At 39.6% G+C, this 27,270-nt stretch overlaps 1 protein-coding gene across 1 annotated transcript in view; it reads right to left on the reverse strand.

Annotated features, from left to right (window-relative positions):
* Nucleotides 1–1,598: 1,598 nt before the first annotated feature.
* LOC140463454 (hyaluronan-binding protein 2-like) overlaps nt 1,599–27,270 on the reverse strand; it is a 44,863-nt gene continuing 19,191 nt past the window's right edge. The window contains exons 5-13 of the mRNA XM_072557391.1: nt 26,895–27,011; nt 20,737–20,856; nt 16,433–16,604; nt 12,628–12,722; nt 11,323–11,602; nt 8,657–8,799; nt 4,110–4,244; nt 3,851–3,993; nt 1,599–2,226 (exon numbers count right to left, since the gene is read on the reverse strand). Of these exons, the coding sequence (XP_072413492.1) occupies nt 2,071–2,226; nt 3,851–3,993; nt 4,110–4,244; nt 8,657–8,799; nt 11,323–11,602; nt 12,628–12,722; nt 16,433–16,604; nt 20,737–20,856; nt 26,895–27,011 (1,361 nt within the window). The 3' untranslated portion in view covers nt 1,599–2,070. The remainder of the gene's footprint in view (nt 2,227–3,850; nt 3,994–4,109; nt 4,245–8,656; nt 8,800–11,322; nt 11,603–12,627; nt 12,723–16,432; nt 16,605–20,736; nt 20,857–26,894; nt 27,012–27,270) is intronic.

Genomic DNA, 27,270 nt, shown 5'->3' on the forward strand with positions numbered 1-27,270 from the left:
TTTCTTCAGCCAGAGAGTGGTGGGCCTGTGGAATTCATTGCCACGGAGTGCAGTGGAGGCCGGGACGCTAAATGTCTTCAAGGCCGAGATTGATAGATTCTTGTTGTCTAGAGGAATTAAGGGCTACGGGGAGAACGCTGGTAAGTGGAGCTGAAATGCGCATCAGCCATGATTGAATGGCGGAGTGGACTCGATGGGCCGAATGGCCTTACTTCCACTCCTATGTCTTATGGTCTTATGGTCTTATTGCACATATTTCTGTGAAAATACTTTGCTCAGATTGAAAGAAACAAATTCAATACAATACAGCACAGGAATGGCCTTCAGCCTGCCAATGGTTGTTTCTAATCCTAATTTAGACCAGCTACGTATTGCGCATACACAGTTTCAATCCTTCTGTTCACCTCCTATTTATGTGTGATTCAAGATACACCTTAAACATTATCTATCCCCATCACTAAAACCCTCCCGACCAGGCAACACCCTGGTAAACCTTCTCTCCACTATCTCCAAAGCATCCACTTAGTTCTTCTGATAGTTAGGCGACCAGAACTATGTGCAATATTCCAAATGTGGCCTAACTAAAGCTTTGTAAAGCTGTAGTGTCTTGCTTTGAGTCACCCCCACATTATTGACAGAAATTGTGTACCAGAATAGCTGGGAAAAGGAGAAACTGTTTTTTGGAAATAATACAACTTTTACAAACTGAACTTTTGGACTAAATTGCTTTAAATAAATATAGCTTTTCTCTTCATCTAATTATAATAAAACTGATAAGTCTAAAATGGTGTTGCACTTGTGGCGTTCGACTTTTGACATCTTACTTCTTATACAGCTTTCCCTTGATACTGAGGCATGGATCAGCACAGCCATTTAAATATTTCTTAATTTCTCTATCTTCCTTCATAAACAACCCATTTATAGGGTACCCATACAAGTAAACATAGATCTCAAAGACACAGAGAGGCAGATTGCCACCAATACCACCTTAGAAATAACCTGATGGAATAGATTACTAGCCCTTTATGGAATTCGCCTAACTTTCTGATGATTCATAACAATAGAAACTGAGACAAATTCTATGAATGACAGATAATATCTATCAAGCTAATGGTCAGACAGTGAAGGTGAAACTTTACCTCAGATATTCTTTGAAAGGACAACTACAAATGCTGGCCAACAATGGCATGAAAGTCATGCCTGGCATTTTGATTCTGACCTCTTTGTCTAAAGCCATATCAACCAATTCTGTCATTAACCTCTGTCACTGACACAATGGAATGCAAATCCAGAGATGTTATGTAACAAGCTAAATTAACATCCGTTACATGATCACACCAGAAAGGAAAGGATTCCTTTTAATCAGTAATTTAAACTTCTTAAACCTCTTAAAACTTTGTAACTTAATAAATCTATTGACTATGCACCATAGCTTGTATTAATATGGAGGGAATTTTAATTAACGTATTTAACCAAACTTAAAACTAAATTTTGAATGACAAAATTAATTTTTCCATTGCTTATTGGTTGGTATTTATAACTATGTTGTTAGCTAATGCTGTCAAGATTCAGCTTTGCAATAATTTAAAAAGTACTCATTTGAGGAGCAACAAGTAGAATTGTATTTAATTAGTAATATACAGTCAAATTGTAAATTATTGCATACATAGATTATAAAGGCATTATTTCCCGCTCGGGAAGTCTGTAGTTCTGCTTTGTCAACTAAAACAAGAAGCAACAGAATGAGCATTCAGCTTTGAGAGTTAGATTTTTTACCATGCAAGTTCAAAACCAAAGACACTTTACAAATGCAATCACTGAGATTGTGACACAGACCATTATATTTCTCAGTTTATGAAAGAATGATGTGACAGGAATGCAAAATTAATGATAATTATTAATCAGAATTATTATTAAGATGTTACATATGATCCCATTGTTACTAAAACTGAGGTAATAACATATTTGAAAATCCTTTATGTGGTATTCTAGAAATAATGGATGTGTTAAATAGTAATGTCAAGCATCTTTTTATATTCCACTACAATCCCACATGTTCAACAACTGCACTTAAGTGGCTCGTGACTTAATCCATTTAAGGAACTTGGTGACACGGACGTAAACACCAGGTTTATTTATCACCCCACAGCGATCACCCCAGCTCACTACGCCATAGATCTGGTAACGTCCATCCTTCACACAAGTCAGTGGTCCTCCAGAATCACCCTGAACATGAAACAAAGATATGTAATTTTTACAAGATATGAGCGAGACATCCATTCAGTCATTTAGAGATATAGAGTCATAAAGATGTACAGACCGGAAACAGACACTTCGGTCCAACTTGTACTGTGAACAGGAGTGTTTTTCTTTTGATAGAGACATTTCTTTACTGCGTCCTTAAATTACATTTGTTCACATAAAAACATAAGGTAATAAGGCACATTTGGTCATTTAGCCCACTGGCCTTTTATCTATATTTATCCTATCAAATATCAGTACTACATCTCATTCACTGCTCCAATGGCAGCATCCATTTTGCTACTGAAGATAGATGCAACGTATTCATTTCGTACCTCTGCCATACTCTCTGCCTCCTCAAGAAGAAGTTTTTGCTCTCCACCTTTCTTTGACTACCTTTTTACACTTCATATGATCATAAAATATTTTTAGTTTCCTTTTTTAAATCTCGTCTCATCACCTTTCTATTCTTTTCTTATTCCTTTATCAGATCTCCTTTCAGTAATCTCTTTAGCTTTGTACAGTATAATCAACATTACATTTGTCATAGTTCTTCTTTTCCTTTTGCAATTTTCCTTTTGTATCTCTGGCTGGTCTGGTGTCTCAGACCACAGGATACCCAGTAGTTTATGGGACACCAAGGTTGTCATATAACTGGACTAAAAGCCTTCTGTTTGTGGGCTAGGAGGAATAGGACCACTTCCTGCCACTTTCCACCTAGCTAACCTGCTTTTCTACCTGTAATTGGACACACTCTTGGTTTCTCATGATCTGGCACCCCTGTATTGGAATAACCCACCCAATCACTGATTCCATACCGGCTAACAAAGATCCCCACTTGGTCATCAACTAATCCCGCAATATTATCTGACAACCTGTTGACTCCATCATCTCTGACCTTGATCTCTTTCTGGATCCCTGTGATCAGCTTTGACCTTCTAAGTCATGTTGCACTATTACATCATCACCTCACCCACTCCCCATCTCTCGTTGCAAGAAACTTAGCTGCTGCTGAACTGTGACCTCCTCTGAAGTATATTCAATCCAACAGGGAGTAAACCTATCCTTCAATTTCAGGTGAGAATCCCACTTACAAAACACATGGTCCCTACAGTATCGAGGGCCAGAACTTTGTTTCCTCACTTGGAAATTCTGCCCAAACAAAGATTAGGTGCATAAAGTTCCCAACTCTCCTTTCCTCTGAGCCAGTTCTTTGCTGTTTCTGCAGTTTATCAACCTCATTAACTATGCTATGTGCATTTCAAACCCAATGTACACTGCCTAGTATTTGCCTTCTGAGGGCTCGTGCTCTTTGTCTCTCCCAATCCTCTGTGCCTCTTATTTCTTCTCGCTACTATTTCATCCTTTGCCAACTTTGCTTGTATTCTATTGTCCCATAGCACTAACTAACTTCCCTTTGAGGATATTTGTCCCAGCGTGGCTGAGATGCATTCTGCTTGGAACTTCATGTCCCAAAAACCTGAAGCCTGCCCTTTGAACATTGTTTCTCCAGTAATGTATTAACCTGCCTTCATGGAGATTGACCCGAGTCACAAATCACCAAATAGGGCAAATAAATTCCACAATCCAACAAATCCTTATAGCAAACCTGACATGAATCCACACTGCCATCCAGGTTTCCTGCACAAAACATGCTGTCATTGATAGCGTTTCCATAGGAACGAGGGTCCTTACATCGCTTGTCAGATATCAGTCTCACATTCGTATGCAATAACTGATTGGATGATGCCTCTGTACAATTTTTAATACACAGAAAATAATGTGATGATTTTGTTGCCCATTATCAAAATAATGCTTTAATTTAAAGAAAAATATGATTATAAAATTATCCAAATTAATAGGAGCACCTGATTCTGTCTGACCCCATCCTGAAATGTGACATTCAGTTCCAGGCTGGAAATCAGCATCTGGTAAGCAGGCAGTTTTTACATACTTTGTTTCCTTGGCACAGTGATTGTTGACTTGCTTGATCTTCACCAAAGCTGGAATGCAAATTTTGATTTCCATTAGAACTTGCTGAGGCACCAAGAGACTAAAACAAAGGATCGGCAAAGGGTGGCAAGGTTAGGAACCGTTCAGAGTGGGGGAAGAGACAATGGTGGCAGGAAAATGTTATGAAGCTGCGGCAAGGGAAAAGGTTGAGATTCTGAAGGGAGATTACAGAGAGTAATCTGTAAGGGAGGTGGGGGTGGGGGGGGGGGGGGTTGGGACCCAGGGAGATAGTGAAAAAAAATCAATCTGAGATGGGTACAGCTGAGAACAGAAGTGAGTCAAACAGTCAGGGCAGGCAGGGACAAGGTAGGACTAATAAATTAAACTGCATTTATTTCAACGCAAGGGGCCGAACAGGGAAAGCAGATGAACTCAGGGCATGGTTAGGAACATGGGACTGGGCTATCATAGCAATTATGGAAACATGGCTCAGGGATGGGCAGGACTGGCAGCTTAATGTTCCAGGATACAAATGCTACAGGAAGGATAGAAAGGGAGGCAAGAGAGGAGGGGGAGTGGCATTTTTGATAAGGGATAGCATTACAGCTGTACTGAGGGAGGATATTCCCGGAAATACATCCAGGGAAGCTATTTAGGTGGAACTGAGAAATAAGAAAGGGATGATCACCTTATTGGGATTGTATTATGGACTCCCCCCAATAGTCAGAGGGAAATTGAGAAACAAATTTGTAAGGAGATCTCAGCTATCTGTGAGAATGATAGGGTAGTTATGGTAGGAGATTTTAACTTTCCAGACTGGGACTGCCATAGTGTGAAAAGTTAGATGGAGAGGAATTTCTTAAGTGTGTACAAGACAATTTTCTGATTCAGTATGTGGATGCACCTACTAGAGAAGGTGCAAAACTTGGTAAAAACAATAACTGCAGATGCTGAAAACCAAATACTGGATTAGTGGTGCTGGAAGAGCACAGCAGTTCAGGCAGCATCCAATGAGCAGCGAAATCGACGTTTCGGGCAAAAGGACTATCGATGATACAAATATATCAGCAAGAGGCCCAGCAATCACTTCTCTAGCTTCCCACAGAGTTCTCAGGTACACCTGATCAGGTCCTGGAGATTTATCCACTTTTAACCGTTTCAAGACATCCAGCACTTCCTCCTCTGTAATCTGGACATTTTGCAGGATGTCACCATCTAGTTCCCTACAGTCTATATCTTTCATATCCTTTTCCACAGTAAATACTGATGCAAAATATTCATTTAGTATCTCCCCCATTTTCTGTGGCTCCACACAAAGGCCGCCTTTCTGATCTTTGAGGGGCTCTATTCTCTCCCCTGGTTACCCTTTTGTCCTTAATATATTTGTAATACCCCTTTGGATTCTCCCTAATTCTATTTGCCAAAGCTATCTCATGTCCCCGTTTTGCCCTCCTGATTTCCCTCTTAAGTATACTCCTACTTTCTTTATACTCTTCTAAGGATTCACTCGATCTATCCTGTCTATACCTGACATATGCTTCCTTCTTTTTCTTAACCAAACCCTCAATTTCTTTAATCATCCAGCATTCCCTCTACCTACCAGCCTTCCCTTTCACCCTGACAGGAATATACTTTCTCTGGATTCTTGTTATCTCATTTCTGAAGGCTTCCCATTTTCCAGCCGTCCTTTTACCTGCAAACATCTGCCTCCAATCAGCTTTTGAAAATTCTTGCCTAATACCATCAAAATTGGCCTTTCTCTAATTTAGGACTTCAACTTTTACATCTGGTCTATCTATTTGATCTGGTGGTGGGCAAGTTGTTGGAAGGAATCCTGAGGGACAGGATGTACATGTATTTGGAAAGGCAGGGACTGATTCGGTATAGTCAACATGGCTTTGTGCGTGGGAAATCATGTCTCACAAACATGATTGAGTTTTTTGAAGAAGTAACAAAGAAGATTGATGAGGGCAGAGCAGTAGATGTGATCTATATGGACTTCTGTAAGGCGGTCGACAAGGTTCCCCTGGGAGGATGATTAGCAAGGTTAGATCTCATGGAATACAGGGAGAACTAGCCATTTGGATACAGAACTGGCTCAAAGGTAGAAGACAGAGGGTGGTGGTGGAGGGTTGTTTTTCAGACTGGAGGCCTGTGACCAGTGGAGTGCCGCAAGGATCGGTGCTGGGCCCTCTACTTTTTGTCATTTACATAAATGATTTGGATGCGAGCATAAGAGGTACAGTTAGTAAGTTTGCAGATGACACCAAAATTGGATGTGTAGTGGATAGCAAAGAGGGTTACCTCAGATTACAATAGGATCTGGACCAGATGGGCCAACGGGCTGAGAAGTGACAGATGGAGTTTAATTCAGATAAATGCGAGGTGCTGCATTTTGGGAAAGCAAATCTTAGCAGGACGTATACACTTAATGGTAAGGTCCTAGGGAGTGTTGCTGAACAAAGAGACCTTGGAGTGCAGGTTCATAGCTCCTTGAAAGTGGAGTCGCAGGTAGATAGGATAGTGAAGAAAGCATTTGGTATGCTTTCCTTTATTGGTCAGAGTGTTGAGTACAGGAGTTGGGAGGTCATGTTGCAGCTATACAGGACATTGCTTAGGCCACTGTTGGAATATTGTGTGCAATTCTGGTCTCCTTCCTATCAGAAAGATATTGTGAAACTTGAAAGGGTTCAGAAAAGATTTACAAGGATGTTGCCAGGGTTGGAGGATCTGAGCCACAGGGAGAGGCTGAACAGGCTGGGGCTGTTTTCCCTGGAGCATTGGAGGCTGAGGGATGACCTTATAGAAGTTTACAAAATTATGAGGGGCATTGATAGGATAAATAGGCAAAGTCTTTTCCCTAGGGCTGGGGAGTCCAGAACTAGAGGGCATAGGTTTAGGGTGAGTGGGGAAAGATATAAAAGATACCTAAGGGGCAACTTTTTCATGCAGAGGGTGGTACTTGTATGGAATGAGCTGCCAGAGGATGTGGTGGAGGCTGGTACAATTGCAACATTTAAGAGGCATTTAGATGGGTATATGAATAGGAAGAATTTGGAGGGATATGGGCCAGGTGCTGGGAGGTGGGACTAGATTGGGTTGGGCTATCTGGTCAGCATGGACGGGTTGGACCGAAGGGTCTGTTTCCATGCTCTATGACTCTATGTCTCTATGACTCTATGACCACTAAGTGGATCTGCAATCCTGTTATGACTGCAGTGTCGCTGCGGTAGGACAAAATGCAGAGCAGCTGGAGATTTGCATATTTATGCAAATCCCTGAGTTTAAAAGCAGAGAAGTTATGTACAGGGTGCTGCTGAGGTCACACCTGGAATACTGCATGCAGTTTTGGTCTCCTTACTTGAGAGAGGATGTACTGGCACTGGAGGGGGTGCAGAGGAGGTTCACTAGGGTGGTTCCAGAGTTGAGGGGGTTAAAGAGAAACTGAATAGACTGGAATTATATTCATTGGAATTCAGAAGAATGAAGGGGGATCTTATAGAAACATATAAAATTATGAGGGGAGTAGATAAGATAGAAGCAGAGATCATGTTTCCTGCGGCAGGTGAAGCTTTGACAAGAGGGCATAGCCTCAAGATTAAAGGGAGCAGACTGAGGACTGAATTGAGAAGGAACTTCTTCACCCAGAGGGTTGTTAATCGATGGAATTCCTTACCCAGTAAAGTAGTTGACACTACTTCAGTAAATGTTTTAAAGCTAAGCTAGATTTTTTTTGAACACTAAAGGAATTAAAGGATACGGTGAGAACATGGGTAAGTGGATCTGAGTCCACATAAAGATCAGCCATGATTTTATTGAATGGCAGATGGCTTACTCTTGCTCCTAGAGCTTATGTTCTTATGTTCTTAAATAAATTTTGATAGGTCAGGAGGGGGAATTCCATTAGCTCGGATGGCTGGTTTGCAATACAATGTGTTACCAACAGTGTGGGTTGAATTCCCAACACTGACTGACGTTACAATGAAGGAATCTCTTTGTCACCCTCTCCCTTCATTCGAGGCATGTTGACCCTCAGGTTAAATCACTACCAGTCATCTCTATCCATTGAAACAGCAGTCTAATGGTCTGCTTGGGCTACAGCAACTTGACCATTTGGTGAAGAGGACCCACAGCTCAAACAGTGATGGCAGACAGGTCAGTCAACACAGCAACAATGAGTCATTTTGCTTCGGACTCCCTGAATTTTTCCTTTTTTTTAAACTTACCTTGGGGGAGAGCTTGAAGTGACCTACATTCCTCCGCTGTGATGCCTCTCCTTCTATGCCCTTCAAGTGATAATCTGTCTCCTTCATTGGCAGGCAGGCCTGCAGAGGGTAATTAGGCAGCTGCCTGAGGGAACATCAGTGAGCCGCTATCGGTCAGAGCAGGCTCAGGACCTGATTCTGAAGCTCACAGTAAAACTCAGGAAGGAACTTGAAGGTACAAGTCTCAGATTACTTACCAATATCATTGTATAATCCCACTGAGCTCTCATGATAGTTTTCATGGACAATTACATTTTCAACGTCAAAGTTCTGTTCATGCCATTCATCTCTTTGAAGGTCTTGTTTGCCAAGCTGTACACGGAAATCTCTCGCCTGTGCCCTATGTATTGGTTTAAAAGAAGAGACAATACTCTTAACTAAAAAGGATTAGCAATTGATTCTTAGAATTACTGACAATATGTAAAATGAATATTGTAATCAAAATATAGACAAACAGGCATTATAGTCTTCCTACATGTTTGATTTACCAGATATCAGTTTTCTCATTAATTAAGATGCCTGATTCTTATTTAAGTCTGTTGTTGTTAACAAATTAAATGATTCGAGGTTTTATATGTAGCTTTTGAAAAGGCCTCCCTCTGTACTACCAGATTCACGAAGCAAAGTGGTAACTTGGATGTATACCTCTACATCTCCAACCTTCACCAGGACTGTCTGCAGCTCTTCAGTTCTTCCTTGCACAGGGACCTTTACAGTCCAAACACCTCCACCTGGTGGAGCTTTCTTCTCTCATTGAATAATTTCTCTTTTAACTTATCTCAATTCATTCAAATGAAAAGATGCACCCTAGGTATTTGCATGGGCCTAGTTATATTCTACTCTTTGAGGCAGATGTGGAACATTCTTTGTTCCAGTCCGAGATGGGCCCTTTCAACAACTCTTTGCTGTAGGTCAAGGCCTGCATCAGTGCCACCTCCTTCTCTTTTCTGGAACTATAAAGATTACTCAAATTTGCTTCCAATTTCCATTCTTCTCTCATCCTCAGCTAGTCCACCTCTAACTTTTCTCTTTCCCTTCTTGACTTCTCTGTCTCCATTTCTGGAGAGAGGCTGCCTACTAATATTCACTGCAAACCCATGGACCTTCCCAGCTAAACCTTAACTGCCCTTTTTGAATCCTGAAAGGACTGCATTCTATTCTTTCAGTTCCTCTGTCTCTGTTGTAACTGCTTGAATAATGGCTTCTCTCCCACCTATGCTACTGGAATGTTTTCCTTTTTCCTCAACTGAGGAATCCCCCTCCCTATGCATTATGATGGATAGAACCCTTCAGTATGTTGAACTCATTTGCACACTTCTGTCCTCATTGTTCTCCCCCCTCCCAGAACCACTGTTCCTCAAAAAGCCATCCTTTTTGATGGCCTGTGGTGAATTATATTTGGGGATTTTGGTGCACTTGATGGAGTGCTGTGATATCAGCCAGCTCTAATAGAATACCATTACAAAAACATCCATAACTCCCTGTAATTATTTATTACTCATGGTGTCTTTGCAAGTTTGACTATCAAACTATCTATTAGCTATGTCTCTGTCTGATAAGGCTAACTACATTTTTCAAAAAGCATAATATTGTCACTTAGAGACTGCTAAATGCATGGCTATGGATCCCATTCCTGTAACCCCAAGGTTAATTGTGCACAGCAGATAAAACAAAAGATTTGGATCTACACTCAGTATCATTGAACTAACTGCTGGAATTATGAAATGGTACTCTGTTGGCATCAGACAATGAACAAAAAAATGAAAACACAGCTTTGTGGTCATCTCCTTATAGTTTGCACAATGTGTTTTCTGATACAATCTTTATCACCATTTTTTTTTTCTTGTGACCCTTGACTCCACCATTTATGTTCCAGAGCTGAAGATGAAAGTTATTCCTGGAATTTTCTTCAGATTAATTTGCTTCCAGCTGTGAGATAGACATTCTAATTGCCCAAGCACTTATGAGATAAACTAATTTGAAATATGACATTAAATTAAATATTTGAGTAGGACAAGGAGACAGGTTCAGGGGAGTAAAGAGTAAATTTAAAACTGGTGTCAGGAGATTCTTATGCAAATAGTGTTCAACATCTGAACTATACACTGGAGGGTTTGAGAAGTGGTAGAGGTAAATTAAAGGCTGTAGGCTTAAGAAATCCTGCATTTTCCCTCATTTTTGAACAATTCAGCATTTGGTTATTTCTAGCATTGATTGTCAAACTGTGAAGGTTGATGGATTTAAAGATTGTCGGTAGAATGTGACTGCGTTTTTCCTACTATTTTCCCAACTGCATCAACCCTCGTCCCTGTCATTACACACTGGTAGGAACAATATGGTATCTCAGTCATGAACAGAGGGTGGAGGTTATTGCTGAAGAAGGTCATTTCATTACTGAGTAAAGCTAACATTTACAATGTCTATTATAAGATGAGGTTTGTTCACTACAGTTTGGGAATTAGTTGGAGAGTCTTTGGATTTCCCTTTAAGAATTCCTCATTAAAACTTTTTGATGAGAAGTATGTGGATATGGAGGAGAGGTTGTGGGAATTTGAAAGAATCCAATATTATAAATATTGTCAAAACTATAACCACACATCCATAAACTCAGACCAAAGAAATAATAAATGGATTTTAGGAAACTATAACTCCCAACTGAGACAAGAGCAGAGTTAAGCCACCTGCTGAGCTTAAGTACTGCCTTATTTTGCTCAAAATAGAGAAGCAATGGTTTTTAGTTGGATCCTGTAGAAAGTAAATGTATAATAGCAAAGGTACAAAATGTAGAGAGGCACCTCTTCAGAAATGATTCACTAAAATAAGGAGATAACTCAAAGCAATGTACAAACATGTTAATACCTACTGTGAGACAATGCAGTGGGCGGCAGTGAGAACCCAACATGGTTTAATCAATGTTCCTCCACACACATGTCCTGGTTTATAAAGTCCAATGCGATTTTTCAGCTGCAGAGATACCTGCCATGGGTATTTTCCTGGTACTGTCCTTTTTCCACCAAGGATTTTGCCTAAGACTACTGCAACCTCAGGTATTCCGCACTGAAAACGTGTAATGGAGGACGCAGATGCAGGGGATCGGGTCACAGGTTTGGCTGTAGCTTCTCTTTGGGGTGGTGTCTTAGCCGCTGTGGTGGAGAAACAGTACTGAGTCAAACCTCATCCTATACATTAGTGTTTGTTAGTCATTGTAATTTTTCTTTGTAATTGTGCTATTTGATCCTTTTTCAGAAAGGATCAGAAAGCTGCTGAAATTATAAAAGAACAACAACAAAATGAGCAAGACAATCACTGCACATCTAGAATATGAGATCATTAACTCCATTAGATGACTATCTTATTGTGAACGAAAATGATTGAGGACCACCTTGAAGGTTGCTATGGGAATGCAAGTTCAACTCAGCAGGCCTGACAGGATTGGTTGAGAAACTGAGTTACTGTTTTGTGTCCAGTATTTCAAAGTTCTTAAGGTTCATACTGAATTTGAAATGTTCACTCTGTCGCTCCCTCCAGAGATACTACCAGACCTGCTGAGATTCTCCAGCACCTTCTGCTTTTATTTCAGATTTCCAATATCTGCACTATTTTGCTTTTAAAAGAATGCAAGTTGTTATTGCTCCAACTGTTCGTTAAAATTCTTTAGTTGTCATGAACAACAACATAATTAACTGAACAAGTACAGATATGCAGTTTTCAGGCAACAGACTTGACCCTATCTTGTGCACAGGCAGATTGTCTGTTGATTAGAATGCTTCCAGTTGAAAAGGATTGTTAGAATAAATTAAAGACAGCCCATGTATACCCTTAGAATGCACTTTGAGAATCTGAAAATCTTTGGCTGCCAGAACAAAATAAATCTTTTTACCCAGGCACTGTCCCAGAGCAAAATGGAAGGGGATTTGATAAAATCTCTCAACCCTGAAAGTATTGAATCTAATAGAGAAAATTAGAAAGGTTTCAACTTAATTCAAACCAATTGACATTGTCCTTTTAATCTAACATTTATGCAGCAAAAGAATTAGCAAGCTCCATATTTATGACATTATTTTGTAATTATTGCTTATTAAGTAAGATAGGGTTAATACTCATCTGGATTATGACATTAATGGAATAAACTAACTGTTGTAAAATGCAATTAACAGCTGATACATACCTGGAGGGCAGGGAGAAATGGCACAATGTTCCCAACTTAATTTATCACGTTTCTCCCGATAATAGCACCAAGGTTTATCATCGCCATCAGGATTTCTGGAAATTTTTAATGTATTTTTATTGTAACCAATCCTGCCACATATCTTTAAAACAATATCTAAATGTATACCAAATGGCTTCAGTGATAAGGCTGATTTTGATTTCAAAAGATCTATAGGATTGCAGGTGGTATGTAGCCCCCAGCTGCTTATATGTCAAATAGGTGACATACATTAATTACTTTACCTGTAGAATAGGAACAATATACACAGGGAATGGGTCATGTGTGGAATGAACCACCAGGGAAAGTGGTGGATGCAGGTATAGCTACTACATTTAAAAGACATTTCAATAAGTTCATGAGCAGGAAAGGTTTGGAGGGATGTGGGCCAAATGCAGGCAAGTGGGACTAGTTTAGTTTGGGAACATGGTTAGTGTGGACTGGTTGGGCCAAAGGGGTTATATGACTCTATGACTCTAATAGCACATGCTGAGCATATTGCATATTGCCGCTCTCATTACATAAAATAAATTTAGATTCACCTCTGGACTGAATAAAATGCAGGAATGAGTAATTGAATTTGTAAGGAGGAGTAACAAATGCCGGATGAAACAAAGAGGGAAAGATTCTCTCAGTATTGTAACTGCAAGTGTGTCAGGTTCATTTGATAACTCAGTGCATGAAAAAATTCAAGTAAGAATAATGTAATGTGGGGATTTCATGAACTTGGATGAGTGAATGTTTAGAGAATATCACCTCTAAATGGATCTAGTTAGTAGAAATTCTAGCAGAAACAACCAGTATATCTTACTGATATTTTTCTCCAAAGATTCCACTAATGGAGGCTGACTTGAAGAGTACCTTCTTCAAGATTGAGATTTTTCTTGGATGAGGGAGTTAAGAGTTATCAGGTATACACAGGAAAGTGGAGGTGAGGTCATAATCAGAAGAAAGTGGAGGTGAGATCAGATCTGTCATGATCATATTGAGTGGAAGCGTGGGTTCAAAGGCCTAAGGCTCACCCCAGCCTCCAGCTTCTATGTTCCTCTAGCCTATGTTCTAATGGTAAGCATCTCATTCCACTGCTGTTGGTATTAATGCAGTAGTCAAGATTAGAGTAGTGCTGAAAAAGCACAGCAGGTCAGCTTTGGGCAAAATGATGGGTTTTTGCCCGAAATATCAATGTTCCTGTTCCTCGGATGCTGCCTGACCTGCTGTGCATTTCCAGCAATACTCTAATCTTGACTCTGATCTCCAGCATCTGCAGTATCCACTTTCGCCATATTAATGCAGTAGTTGGTGCAGGAAGAATAACATACAAACCTGCGCAGAATTGCTTGTGGGGCACGCTGGCATGGGGGGATGGGTCCTACCTAGTTCAAGGTTAATTCGTGTCTGATCAAGGGGAATGTATAGAGAGCCACTTCCTGTGCTTGCTTCCAACACCCCTAACCTCTCCCCTGCTTCTCCCACCACACAAACCCCACTTCTACTATCACTTGCTTGTGGCCTGAGACCCAGCAATGACACTAGGCCTTAACATGATATATTAGTTAGTAATACCACTTACCTGATATTGAGCTACAATAAATTCACTAGAATATCGAGAAGGGTCTACAACAGGCATCCTGAGTGCAATATTAACTGTCTTGACTCATCAACAGTTTCCTCCTATATATCTGTCTTCCTGTACCTAATCACCCTTTTTCTTACCATCTCCTTCACGAACTGTATACCATAGATAAATGCAGTTTCACTGAATCATTATGAAAGAGGCCATTAAGTTATTCTTGGTGTTATATTTATCCTGTGCAGGAAAAGACAATGAGCACAGCCTATTTGGGTGTCATGGGTAAATTTTATTTTCTGATTAACTGTGAACATATGAAGGAACATGACTTACAAGCAACTGTAGGGCACTGGGGCCCTTGAACCTGCACCATCATTCAATAAGATCATGGTTAATCTGATTCCTCTACATCCCTGATAACCTGTGTTGTAATGGATATGTTTTGTTCCTACATATGGGGCCAAATGTAGGTCTGGTTGTGAGATGTGTGAGGTGTGTTTTGGTACACAAATGGCCACACTGATTCTCCCCTCCCTAGAAGTGGTGGGAAAAACAAATTATCCAGTTGGTTGGCAGCACAGAAACATACCCATCCTTTTTCCATTACTTTAGGAATTAAGTTCCGGATGGGAATGCTTATATTACGCTGTTCTGAGCGCAACAGACAGCAGAGTAATCAGAATGACCTCTTTATAGAAGTATCCGTAAGGCAGCAGCCTGTAGTGTAAATGCCTAATGGTCAAGGTCACATGATTACAGTAGATTAGAAAGGAGATTTGTCCATGATTATATTTCAATCTAAACACTGATTTTCCTGACCTGCTGCCAACTAAAGCCCTTAAATGGTTAATTAATGACCACTGAGACTGCCCAGCATGATTTAGTTTGTTCCCAGCAGCAAAGGATAGTGGTAGCCTTCCTGACTGTGACAATGGTGTGTTAACGATGACTGAAAACCACACATTGCCCTTGCCTCTGAAACTCTTGAAACCCCTTTCCATTGACATGCACTCCACCGCCCTGATCCTGTGATTCCCCACCACTCCTTTCCCATTGCTGGTGCTCTTCAGCCAGAGACCTGGACATCTGAAGTGACGCTGCTCCTCACAATGGTTAATAGGCATTGATTGGCCAGCAGCTTCAGGTGGGTGGGACCTCACTGACCCAAGAATTGATTGGCTAAGAAGCCTGCCAGATCACCACTTAAGTGCTTGACTTGTCCTGATGAACAGGCTTACTTGGTGGCAAGGCTGCTGGGGGAGCTGAAGGCTGTCGGCTGTGGTCTGTGGGATATTTCGTTCCTAAAGACACCCATACCCACGGTGAGAAGAGAGAAAAAAAAAAATTCAAAGTTTAAGGCTTTTCTTGAGGAAACTTGACTTTCCTCTACATTGCCGACTCTGTCTCATTTTCCCCTGATCTTTCTAGGGCTCCGGAATGCCTAGTGTGCAAAAAGCACATCCATTCCCGATGAGTTCCCATTTTGAACGGAGGATCAAAATCAGATTTTCTCCCAAACACTATTTCCATCTGGTGGTGCAAATGGTTTTCAGCTGAGTTGTTCATTTCATCTGAGAATAAATAACAATTTTAAGAAGTTGCCATTATACATTGTTCATTTGATGTTCTTTCTGGTTTGTTGATACGATCTAATGTGATCACAAATAGACAAGGCTTTTTTCTCATGATAGAATGCATTTTTCCTCACAGTCAATTATATGGAAGTTATTATTAGATGTTGAAAGTTTAATTTTCTTCCCAAGGAATGTATAATATTTTTTATTGAATTCGAATAGTGCATGATAGGTGAGTAGCTGTGGATGTAACATTGGGTGCCAAGGATTGGCATGGGCGATTTGAGTGGGTATAGAGATGGCAAGGAGGTGGGTGGAGAGTGACATTTAGGGGGCATTTTGTGGAGTGTGTTGGAGAACTGAGGTGAGTCTTCAAATCAACCCATCTTTGTGCCCACGCTCCTCCATCTCAGACTACCTGATAGGAAATTATACAAGCTCATCATTTCAGTTACTAATCCATGTTGAACTCATCCCAAATTTATATAATAATTTGGGAGTCCATGTTTTAATGAGAAAAGGCTAAAGAGATTGAAGGTAAAATTTTAATGAGAACACTGTTGTCACTCAGCTGGGTGTTTACAAACTACCTTTTTATATCAATGTATTAAAGCTGCAGTACCTGCAATAATTGTGATCAGCAATTCCATATTTGCTGGGATTCTCCATATGGGTACCAACAGCTTCCTTGAGCAGCAAGTGAGAGCTCCAGTGCAGACATGTCTTCCCTCGTTCAGTTTGTTTCACCATACCTCTATATGATAAACCATTACCATGGTAACAATCATTTGGCACTAAGAAAATAAATGCACAAATTATACAACAATAAGACTTTTGCTGAGCTTAAACATAATAATGAGTCTAAATAAGTTTGGAAAGTACTTATGTAGCGAGCACTGTTATAAGTCTTATTATTATCTAAAGTAATGGTAAATTCAGTACTAAGAATAGAGTTCCAGGTGAATGAGCTGTGTGAGATCTTTCACTGCAACTTTATTGCATGTGAACTACATAATAATTATATGTTAGGAATTACTGTTGGCAATATTAGTGGATATTTGCTTCACTTAGTTACTTGACCTGTGTTTGTTATTTTAATGCAGGCATAAATCTGTTTACATAGGGATGGTTGTGTGGTGGTAATGTTGCTGAACTAATAATGTAGAGACTCAAACAAAGGTTAATAATATGAATTCAAATCTCACCTCTGCAGCTGAAGGAATTAAAATTAAATCAATTAGTAAATCTGGAATAAATTGATGATTTCATTAGTAACAAACATGAATCTATGGCTTTCTAATTAAAAATCCATCTCTTTCAGTAATACTGTTCAACAGAGGAAATCTACTCTCCTTACCTCAACATATATGTGATTCCAGTTCTTTCACCAATGTGGTGGAGTTATAACTGTCCCTCAAAATAGCTTGCCAAATCAGAATATCGAACCGCTCCAGAAAGAATGAAACTGAGCAGACCACTCAATCAGCTATTTTGCTGTTGGAACTGACACCCTGCCCTTTGATCTTGCAAAGTCCTCCACACTAACATCTGGGGGTTTACGCAATAGAAGATCCACCCTAAGGTCTACTCAAGCAACGGTCTAATATAGTCATACTCACCAAATTATGTATTACAACCAATATTCAGGCCCCTTCCTCATAATGCTTGGAGGTTGGGCTGGTGTGGCTGCATTGTGGTATATGGTTGGGAGGGAGAGTCTGGAAATTCTCAATGTTTGCTCGAGACCATATGAAGTCTCATGACATCAAATCAAATATGGACAAGGAAATCCTCTTGCTTATTGCTAGCTAACATCTTCCTTTAACTGATGAATCAGTGCCTTTCGCTGTTAAATAACACTTGGAAGTAGTTTCTGATCAGATCACAACACACACTCTGAATGAGGAACTGTAATATCCATCATCAAGGGCAGCTCAGTGGTGCCTTTACTTATTGAGCTGCCCATGTTCTGAAGAGCATGGCACAGTTACTGGGAGAATGAATGAGAGAGACATCTACCTGATCTGGTTCTTATCAATCAATCTGCCACAATGTATCTGTCCATGACAGTATTTGTAGGAATGGCCACTATTTTATAACCCACTCTGTTAGCGTGTTGTAATTTGAACCCCACTACTCCCAGAGTCATACTAGTGTTTAAGATTTTTTAAGGTATGCACAGTACCCCAATTTACCTGACTTTCAGCTCAAGATTGATAGACAGCTTGGACCAAGTTTTTATATGAAAAGAATTGTTATTTAATATAAGTCATTCGACTATAGCTACAACTAAACAGATATAAACCATTGGCATATAATGATACTAACTAAACCTCTAATCTGCTTATAAACTCGCCATTACACACATAGAATCATAGAGTCATACAGCACAGAAACAGACGTTTGTGTCCAACCAGTCCATGCTGAACATAATCCCAAACTAAACTAGTCTCACCTACCTGCTTCTGTCCCATATCCTTCCAAAACTTTCCTATTCATGTATTTATCCAAGTGTCATTTAAACATTGTCATTCTGCCCACATTCACTCCTTCCTCAGGAAGTTCATTCCACACACGAACCACCCTATGGTGTAAAAGATTTGACCCTCATGTCTTTTTGAAATCTCTCTCCTCTCACCTTAAAAATGTGCCCCATACCTTGAAATCTCCCATCCTAGGGAAAATACACACACCATTAACCCTATCTATACCCCTCACGATTGTATCAACTTTTATAATGTCACATCTTAACCTCCTACGCTCCAGTGATAAAGTCCCAGCCAGCCTTTCTTTATAACACAAACCTTCCACACCTGGTAACATCCTGATAAATCTCTTCTGAACCCTTTCCAGCTTGATAATATTCTTCCTATAACTGACAATCAAATAATGAAAATAGATTCTTGGTGAAGGTAGAGAGAACTGGAAAGTCAGTTAAATTGTTTTTGCTTCTGCATTCTGGTTTTGCAATAAAAATTCTTCAGCTAGGCAGGTCCTTGGTGTTCAGGTATCTTTCTTCTGAAGTTTTCAATGGTTTATAAGAAGTACAAGGCAAATTAATCACTTGGAAAAGTCTCTTATCTATCAATTCAAAAGTTGCAGCTCACGGCAACAATTGCGGGAAAAGAGAACTGTTTATTTTCAAGGCTAAACTGAATTTTCTTTACTGCAGAGAACAGGCAGTTTCTATTGGGGAGATCAACATCATAGTCTTTTGTGACTCTGTGACTTATTTTCAGTTCCAACCTGCTCAGTTAGCTGAGAACCAATAAGCTTCACTTGTAAATTACTGCTCAGCTCCAGATCATCTGTACATTGCAGGAACCCTTAACCATACAAACAGAACAGAATTCATGTATGTATTGAATTCCTTGTTGTGAAATTATGCAGCCATCCTGGTGTATCCCCATTTAATAAAAAACAAATCTTTCTCCTTGTAGACCAAATGCTTTAAAGACACAGACAAAAAGGGGCCCTGTTTGTAAAACTATCAATCCTCTTAGAGATATTATCCCACTTTCACTTTAAGGACACCCTCCACTGTGTGGTGTGGAACTGCAGAGTGTCAGGTCGAATAGATTCAGAACAGACCAACCAGCTCAAAACTGAACCTCTGAGTTTTTATGAATCACTAGCAATTACAGGAATGTATTTTGCTATAATCTTTACACAATGGCCTGGCAATTTCTTCACTCCATCATTACTTCCAAGCCAGGGGGTAAACCTTGAGCACTCAATGAGTAGGATACAAGAGCTGTCTGAAGAGCACAAGGCATACATAAAACAAATGCATGCTTAAGAGCTAGAGAATCTTGCTATAGATGGAGCTAAGCAATCCAACACCAACAGGTCAGATCAAGGCACATTCAGTCATTAAGTGCTGGTGGACAATTAAACAAATAACCAGAGGAAGAAATACTAAAAGCATCCCCAATCTCAATGTTGAAGAAAGCCATCACACCAGTGGAGCAGTCAAAGATTTGCCAACATATTCAGCCAGAGGAACTGAGCAGGTGACTAACTTCTGCCTCCTCCTGAGGTCCAAACCATTACAGATCTTCAGTTAATTCAATTCATTCCATGTGATATCAAGAAATTGCTGAAACATCGGACATAGCAAAGATTTGATATCTGACAACATCCCAGCTGCAGTACTGCAAACATATGCTCCAAAAGTAGTCATGCCCTTGGCTAAGTTGTTCAGTCTAATTACAATGCAGGCAATTACACAGCAAAATTGTCCAGGTCTACACCGTAGGAAGAATATATTGGCCTTGGAGGGAACTCAAACAGGTATATCAGAATGATACCTAGACTTCAGTGATTAAGTTATGAGGAGAGTCTAAACAAATCAGGTCTGTTTTTTCTAGAATTTAGAAGGTTAAGGAGTGATCTGACCGATGTCTTCAGGATATGAACAGGAAAAGGCAGGATAGATAAAGATAAACTATTTCCACTGATTTAGAATTGGAGAATTAGGGAATATAATGTGAAAATTAAGTCTAGTCTATTCAGGAGAGATGTTAGGAAGCACCTCTACATAAGGAGTGGTAGATGTTTAGAACTCTCTTCCACAAATGACAGTAGATCCAGGATCAGATCATAGATAGATAAGTTTTTGTTAAACAAAAGTATTAAGGGATATGGGCCAAGGACAGGTATTTGGATCTAGGGCCACAGATCAGCCATTGAATGGTGGAACAGGCTCCAAGGACCGAATAGCCTACTCCTACGTTTCCTATGTTCTATGTTCCTAGATATGTCCAGTTCACAAGAATCTGAATAATTGGCATGCCAGCAATGTAATGAGAGTAGATGGTTTTTACTGTGGCTGGAGGTTAGTGTAATGGAAATAAGTTAACTGATCCACTGTGAACAGATTTATATTACAGTATCAGCCACAGCGACCATGAACAGCTCTATTACCTATTTCACACAGCTCCCCTCTGAATGATCCTGTGCAGTTGCAAGTGAAGGATCCTCTTTTCTTTCCAGCTCGGCATGTTGCTCCATTTTTACAAGGATTGGGGCTGCATGGTGAGGTGGCTTGAAAGACACAATTGTCAAAAATGACTATTTGAGGAGAAAAGAATTACAGCTGCTGGAAATTCTGGAATCAAAAATGAATAAAGGTGACAAAATTCAGTAGATTCCCCAACAGCCAGCTAGAGAAGTATTAACACTTAAATCATAGATCATTATCTGAACTAGAACCTGGAAGGATAAGTGAACATATGAACAGAATTGAACATGGCTAAATAGGCAGAGAGAAAGTAACTGATGAGAGTCCGCTGTCTATTGTTTAACCGCAGTCGCAGCAAAACAGTTCATCAGCTTAAAGAACTTCAATAAAAACAGGAAGTGCTGGAGAAACTCTTGCAACATCTTGTTCCAAAGAAGAGTCATATTCAGCATCCGCAGTATTTTGTTCCTACTTAAAGATCTGAAGGTTTATTTCGAAGTACTAGCTTTCGGAGCGCTGCTCCTTCATCAGGTAGCTGTGGAACAGGATCCTAAGACACAGAATTTATCGCAAAAGATTACGGTGTCTTGGAACTGAAATGATTTATTGAACAAACCTAGATTGCTGTTAAGTCTTTCATCTTTTAGAATGGGTTGCAGGTTTCGGTTCATTAATTTGTAAATCCCAGAACTTAAGGTTATCTTGAGAATGTGACAATAAAGAAGTGGTGGGATTTACATATTAATGAACTGAAAACTGCAACCCATTCTAAAAGATGAAAGACTTAACAACAATCTAGGTTTGTTTAATATATCATTTCAGTTGCAAGACACTGTAATCTTTTGCGATAAATTCTGTGTCTTATGATCCTGCTCCACAGCTACCTGATGAAGGAACAATGCTCCGAAAGCCAGTACTTCCAAATAAACCTGTTGGACTTTCACCTGGTGTTGTGTGATTTTTTTTCACTTCATCCACCCCAGTCCAACACTGGATCCTCCACAGTAAAGATCTGCAAACAGGTAACAACAATGCTGAAAGTGAAAACGTGTTTGATGATAGACAACGCTCCGCTCAATCAGACAGTAGAAATGTGTGAGAAGATTGAAGGCAGCCTAGTCATACAACTAAAGCTATTGGAAGGAACGAAGATCATAAAATCCTTGCTAGGAAAAATGATAATGACATTGAATATGCATGACAGAGACAAGAAAACAGGTACACTGAATAACGCTAACTCTAACCTGAAACATTCACTGTTTCTATATCCGCTGATGTTGTCACGCCGCTGAATATCTGCAACCTTTTTAGTTTTATTGAAGGTAAATAGAGAATACTGCTTGGGTCTTACCATACTCAAGGTTTTGTTCTGATCAGATGGGAGGAGAATGCCTGGGCAGGAAAACTAAAGCTCAGATCTTCCAATTGGAAGGCATTTCTTGCTGAAGTATAGACTTAAGTCCCACATTGAAACTGTGCAGATGTTCCAATGGAGCTGTCTCCACAGGACTTGCTCAAAATCAAAACTTCCAGCAGGTAATTATGCAGCATACAGAACCCTCTGAAGTTAAAGTTAGAGGTGGGACTCTGACTTACTTCTCTTAACATGGCTAACTATAGAACTGACACTTGACTACCTCTACGAACACCCCCATTTAATTACCACAACCGAATCCCTACAGACACACGGAAGCACCATAGACAACTAATCCCAACACCCTGATCTGATCCTCACCGCCTGATTATCTGCCAGCCCCAACACCACACAGATACCTGATCTGCTAACCGACTATACCTGAATTGCACTCCCTTCACAATCACCCACAGGCCCAACACAACACCCTCCCATACCAGATCCCTTACTGATTGAAAATCCAACCCTTCTCCTTTCATGGATATTCAAGCCACCATTCCTCCAAATTGATTCCCAACTGCTTCCCTGATTTCCACCAACCTTCCCCCCCCCCCCGATCCATCATGGACCAGAATCCCATGTCAAATAACCTAAGTATCACCATGACTCATACTCAGCCTCTACATCTTCCTCCGTTTCCCCATAACCCTCACCCCAAGCACGAATAGAAACCTTGGCATACCCTAAGCTCTCACCTACTTAACTGCTATCCTTCCCTATCACACAGAAATACTAGTCAACTATGGGACTTCTGTTGTGCAAGAACAAAAAGAAATTAATATAGATAATGGGGTAATACTTGAAAATTAGCTGGATTGGGTGTTGGTAAACTCCCCTGAACCAGATGAATTACATTCCAGAGTGTAAAAGGAAGTAGCAATAGAGATAATGGATTCATTGGTGGCTAGTTTTTGTAATTGTATAGATTCTGGAAAGGTTTCTGCTGATTGGAAGGTGATGAATATAAACACCATTATTAAATAAGAGAGGAAGAGGGAGAGTGGAGAGGTACAGTCTTATTGTGTGTCAGTATTTGGGAAAATGTTAGAATCTATTATAAAGAATTTGATCATTGGATATTGAGAAAAGACTGGTAAAAGTGGGCAGAGTGAATGCGGATTTATGAAGTACTTGCAGTACTAATAAAGGAAAACCAGTAGGCGTGATGTTTTGGATTTTCAGAATGCTTTGGGTATTGTCCTGCACAAGACAATTGATGGTAAATAAAATTAGAGCACATGGAATTTGGGGGTAATCTACTAGTATGATTGAAAATTGGTTAACAGACACAAAGTAGAGAGTGGGAATAAATGGATCATTCTCAGGATAGCAGACTGTTACTAGAGCAGTATCACAAGGCTCAGTGCTCTGTCCATCATTATTCACAATCCATATTAGGATGTGGGGACCTATTTATAATATTTTCAAATTTGCTGATGACTCCTAAATAGATGGGAATGTAAGTGACAAGGAGGATGCAAGAAGGCTTTAAAGAGTACTTGACAAGTCTATTGATTGTGCTGGAACATGACAGGTGCAATACAATGTGAGTAACAGTATGATTGGAGAAGCCGGTGTTGGACTCGGGTGGACAAAATTAAAAATCATGCAACACCAGGTTATAGTCCAACAGGTTTATTTGGAGGCAGTAGCTTTCGGAGCGCTGCTCCTTCAACAGATGGTTGTGAAGCAAAACTATAAGACACAGAATTTCTAAGGAAAGATTACAATGATACAATAATACATTGAAAAGGCTAGATTATTAAGCCTTTCATCTTTTGTATCTGTTAGTTTCAGTTCTTTAATATGTAAATCCCAGAACTTCTTTTAAGTCACATTCTCAAGCTAATTGAAGGTTTTATAACAAAATGTGACAGCTCAGCTCAGACAATGACTTAAACGTGTGAATCAGACCAATGTTGAGTCAGACCAGTTCTATTTCCAAAGTAGAACTTATAAATATTGTATAGATTCACTGCCTGCATTGACTGCTTGCAGGTTCTGCATTGCTTGAGCAAAATAGAATGTATCTGCAAATATAATTGTGCAAATACAAATTCACCCCATATGTGTGTGTGCGCATCCAGGAGAGAGAGTCAGAGTGAATGTGTGCATGTTGAGTGTGACTGTGTGAGTGCATGTAAGAGAGTGTATGTTTGTGTGTGTCCAAGCTTGGTAAAGTGTGTGTGTGAGTGTGATGGGACATAAGCCTGTGAGAGGGTGTGTGCGTCGGTGTGAATGCTGGGAGTGTATGTGTGCTCGTATGAGAGAGAGCTTGTGTAGGAGCGAGGGTCTGTGTGTACGTGCGTGCGTGTGCTCGTGTGTATGAGTGGGAGAGCATATAGAGGAGTGTGACATGAACCCAAGTTACCGATTGAGGCCATCCTCATGGGTACCGAACTTGGCTATCAGCCTCTGCTCGACCACTTGGACACAAACTCTCTCAGATGCACATGCATACACCTACCACACTCAAACCCTTACTCGCACCCTCTCACAGGCTTATGCCCCATCCCACTCACACACACACTTTACCAAATTTACACACACACACTCTGACTCTTTTTCCTGCATGCGCGTACACATGTAAGCTAACGGGGTGAATTTGTATTTGCAGAACTATATTTGCAGATACAGTCTATTTTGCTCAAACAATACAAGTCAATGCAGGCAGTGAATCTATATAATATTTATAAGTTCCACTTTGGAAATAGAACTAGTCTGACTAGATTGCTCTGACTCACACGTTTAAGTCATTGTCTGAGCTGAGATGTCACTTTTTGTTATAAAACCTTTAATTATCTTGAGAATGTGACTTAAAAGATGTTCTGGGATTTACATATTAAAGAACCAAACCTGCAAATCCATTCTAAAAGATGAAAGACTTAACAATCTAGTTTTGTTCAATGTATCATTGTATCATTGTAATCTTTTGTAATAAGTTCTGTGTCTTATGGTCCTGCTCGCACAACCACCTGATGAAGGAGCAGTGCTCAGAAAGCTAGTGCTTCCAAATAAACCTGTTGGACCATAACCTGGCGTTGTGTGATTTTTAACAGTGAAATTATTATCTTTGGTAGGAAAGACTGAAAGATGGAATATGAGTGAGAGGTTAGGAAGTCATTGTCCACAAGTTGCTAAAAGCTAGTATGCAGATGTAGCTAAAGAAGGTAAATGGTATGTTGGTGTTCATTTCAGGTGGAATAGACTTAATAGTAAAGATGTGCTATAGGAAGTTCAATGGTGATTCACTACATTCATTCATATAATGATGGGATTATCCTATGAGAAGGGCTGGAGGAAACCAAATCTGTATTCCATAGATTTTAAAGGATGAGAGGTGAGTTTATTGTAACCTGCAAAATTCTTACCAGTGGATACAGATACAATGTCTTCCTTGGCTGGTAACTCTAGAACCAGGGGATGGAATCTCAGAGTCAGGACAGGCTATTTAAGATGAAGATGAGGAGTAATTTCATCTCCAACGGGTAGTACATCTTTGGAATTCTCTATCCCAGTGGGCCATGGAAGCTCAATCATTGAGCAGGTTCAAGATAGAAATGGATAGGTTTCTGGATAATATTGACATTAACGGACTGGAAGAAAATGTGGGAAAGTGCCACTGAGGCGATGATGAACCATGATCTACAATGGTGAGGAAGGCATGATGGCCTACTTCTGTTCCTATGTAAATGTACAACCATGATCTTATAAACATTTTAGCAACTTGCCGTGTGACCTTTAAGGATTTGTATGGACACTCGGCATATTGCTGCTCATCTATACTTTTCAATTTGTGGAATTTGTAGAATATTGTCTTTCTATTTAGTCCTCCTAAAGTGCTTCACTTCACACTTTTGCACATTGAACACCATCTGCCATACTCACGTCATTTCACCATTCTGCATACTACACCTTAAAGCCTGAAACTATCCTCATCACTATCTACTAATTTGCCAAGTTTTATATCCTCTTCAAACTTAACACCTAAATCTAGGTCATGTATAAAAATGGAAAGGATTAATTAACTGATCTTGGGAAATACCACTGCAAAATCACCTGCCAGGTTGAAAAACATCTATCCATCTTCATCCTTTGTTTCCTGTCACTGAGGTAATTTTCATCCAAAGTTGCATTTTCCTCCAAGATTTGCACTTCCTTAATAAGCCTCCTGTATCGTACTTTGTCAAGTATATTCCATGCGTCTTCACAAACATTTACCATATTAGTTCGATCATTTTTCCCTACAATCTCATAATATAATTCAGTTAAGTTAGTCAGACATTTAACAAATGAATGATGTCTTTCTCTTTGATTAAACATTGATGAACATTTATTTTGTTCCTGACAATGGTTTCTAATAGCTTCCCCACCACTGATGTTGGACATACTGCATGGCTTGTAGCTTCCTGGTTTATTCCTCTCTTCCCACTTGAATAGTGATTGACCTTCACTTTACCTATTCAATGGAAAATGGGCAATAGTGGATTCGTTTCCCATTTTACTCACTATTCAATTTTATTTTCTTCTTTACTAATATGTAATAAATTGCCATTTGGCTCCTGCCTGTTGTTTATCTGCAAAAGCTCACCACCACATAGCCATATTACATCATGAATGGGGAATATTGAGTCCAGAATTTTTGGCCTTATTTCTAAGGAACAATATATTACATGACTCACAATAATAAGCAGTATTGAGACTTACCTCTTTTACATAGTGGTGGTACATATGGATGTTTACATTTGCATTTATAATATGGTGCATTGGGCTGAACAACACAGTCTCCATGTTTGCATGGGTTTTTCTTACAAGGATCATTCACTGTAACAAAAATATAGGATCCCAGTATTAAGCATTCATCTTTCAGATTTAAATTAATGTATGAAAGAGTATATTTTATGCTTATTTTAGAATAATCTTAACAGTAACTTATTACAAAGAGTACAGTAAATATTTAATGAATATTCAAATTCCATACATTAAAGAATATGAATAAGTTTAAGAAATTCTTTGATTTAATTTTAGAAAGTTTAATTTTTAAAAGAACGCATGAATAATTGATAATTATATTTGTTAACAT

Source organism: Chiloscyllium punctatum, chromosome 38 (genome assembly GCF_047496795.1).
Source record: "Chiloscyllium punctatum isolate Juve2018m chromosome 38, sChiPun1.3, whole genome shotgun sequence".
NCBI classification, from domain to species: Eukaryota; Metazoa; Chordata; class Chondrichthyes; order Orectolobiformes; family Hemiscylliidae; genus Chiloscyllium; species Chiloscyllium punctatum.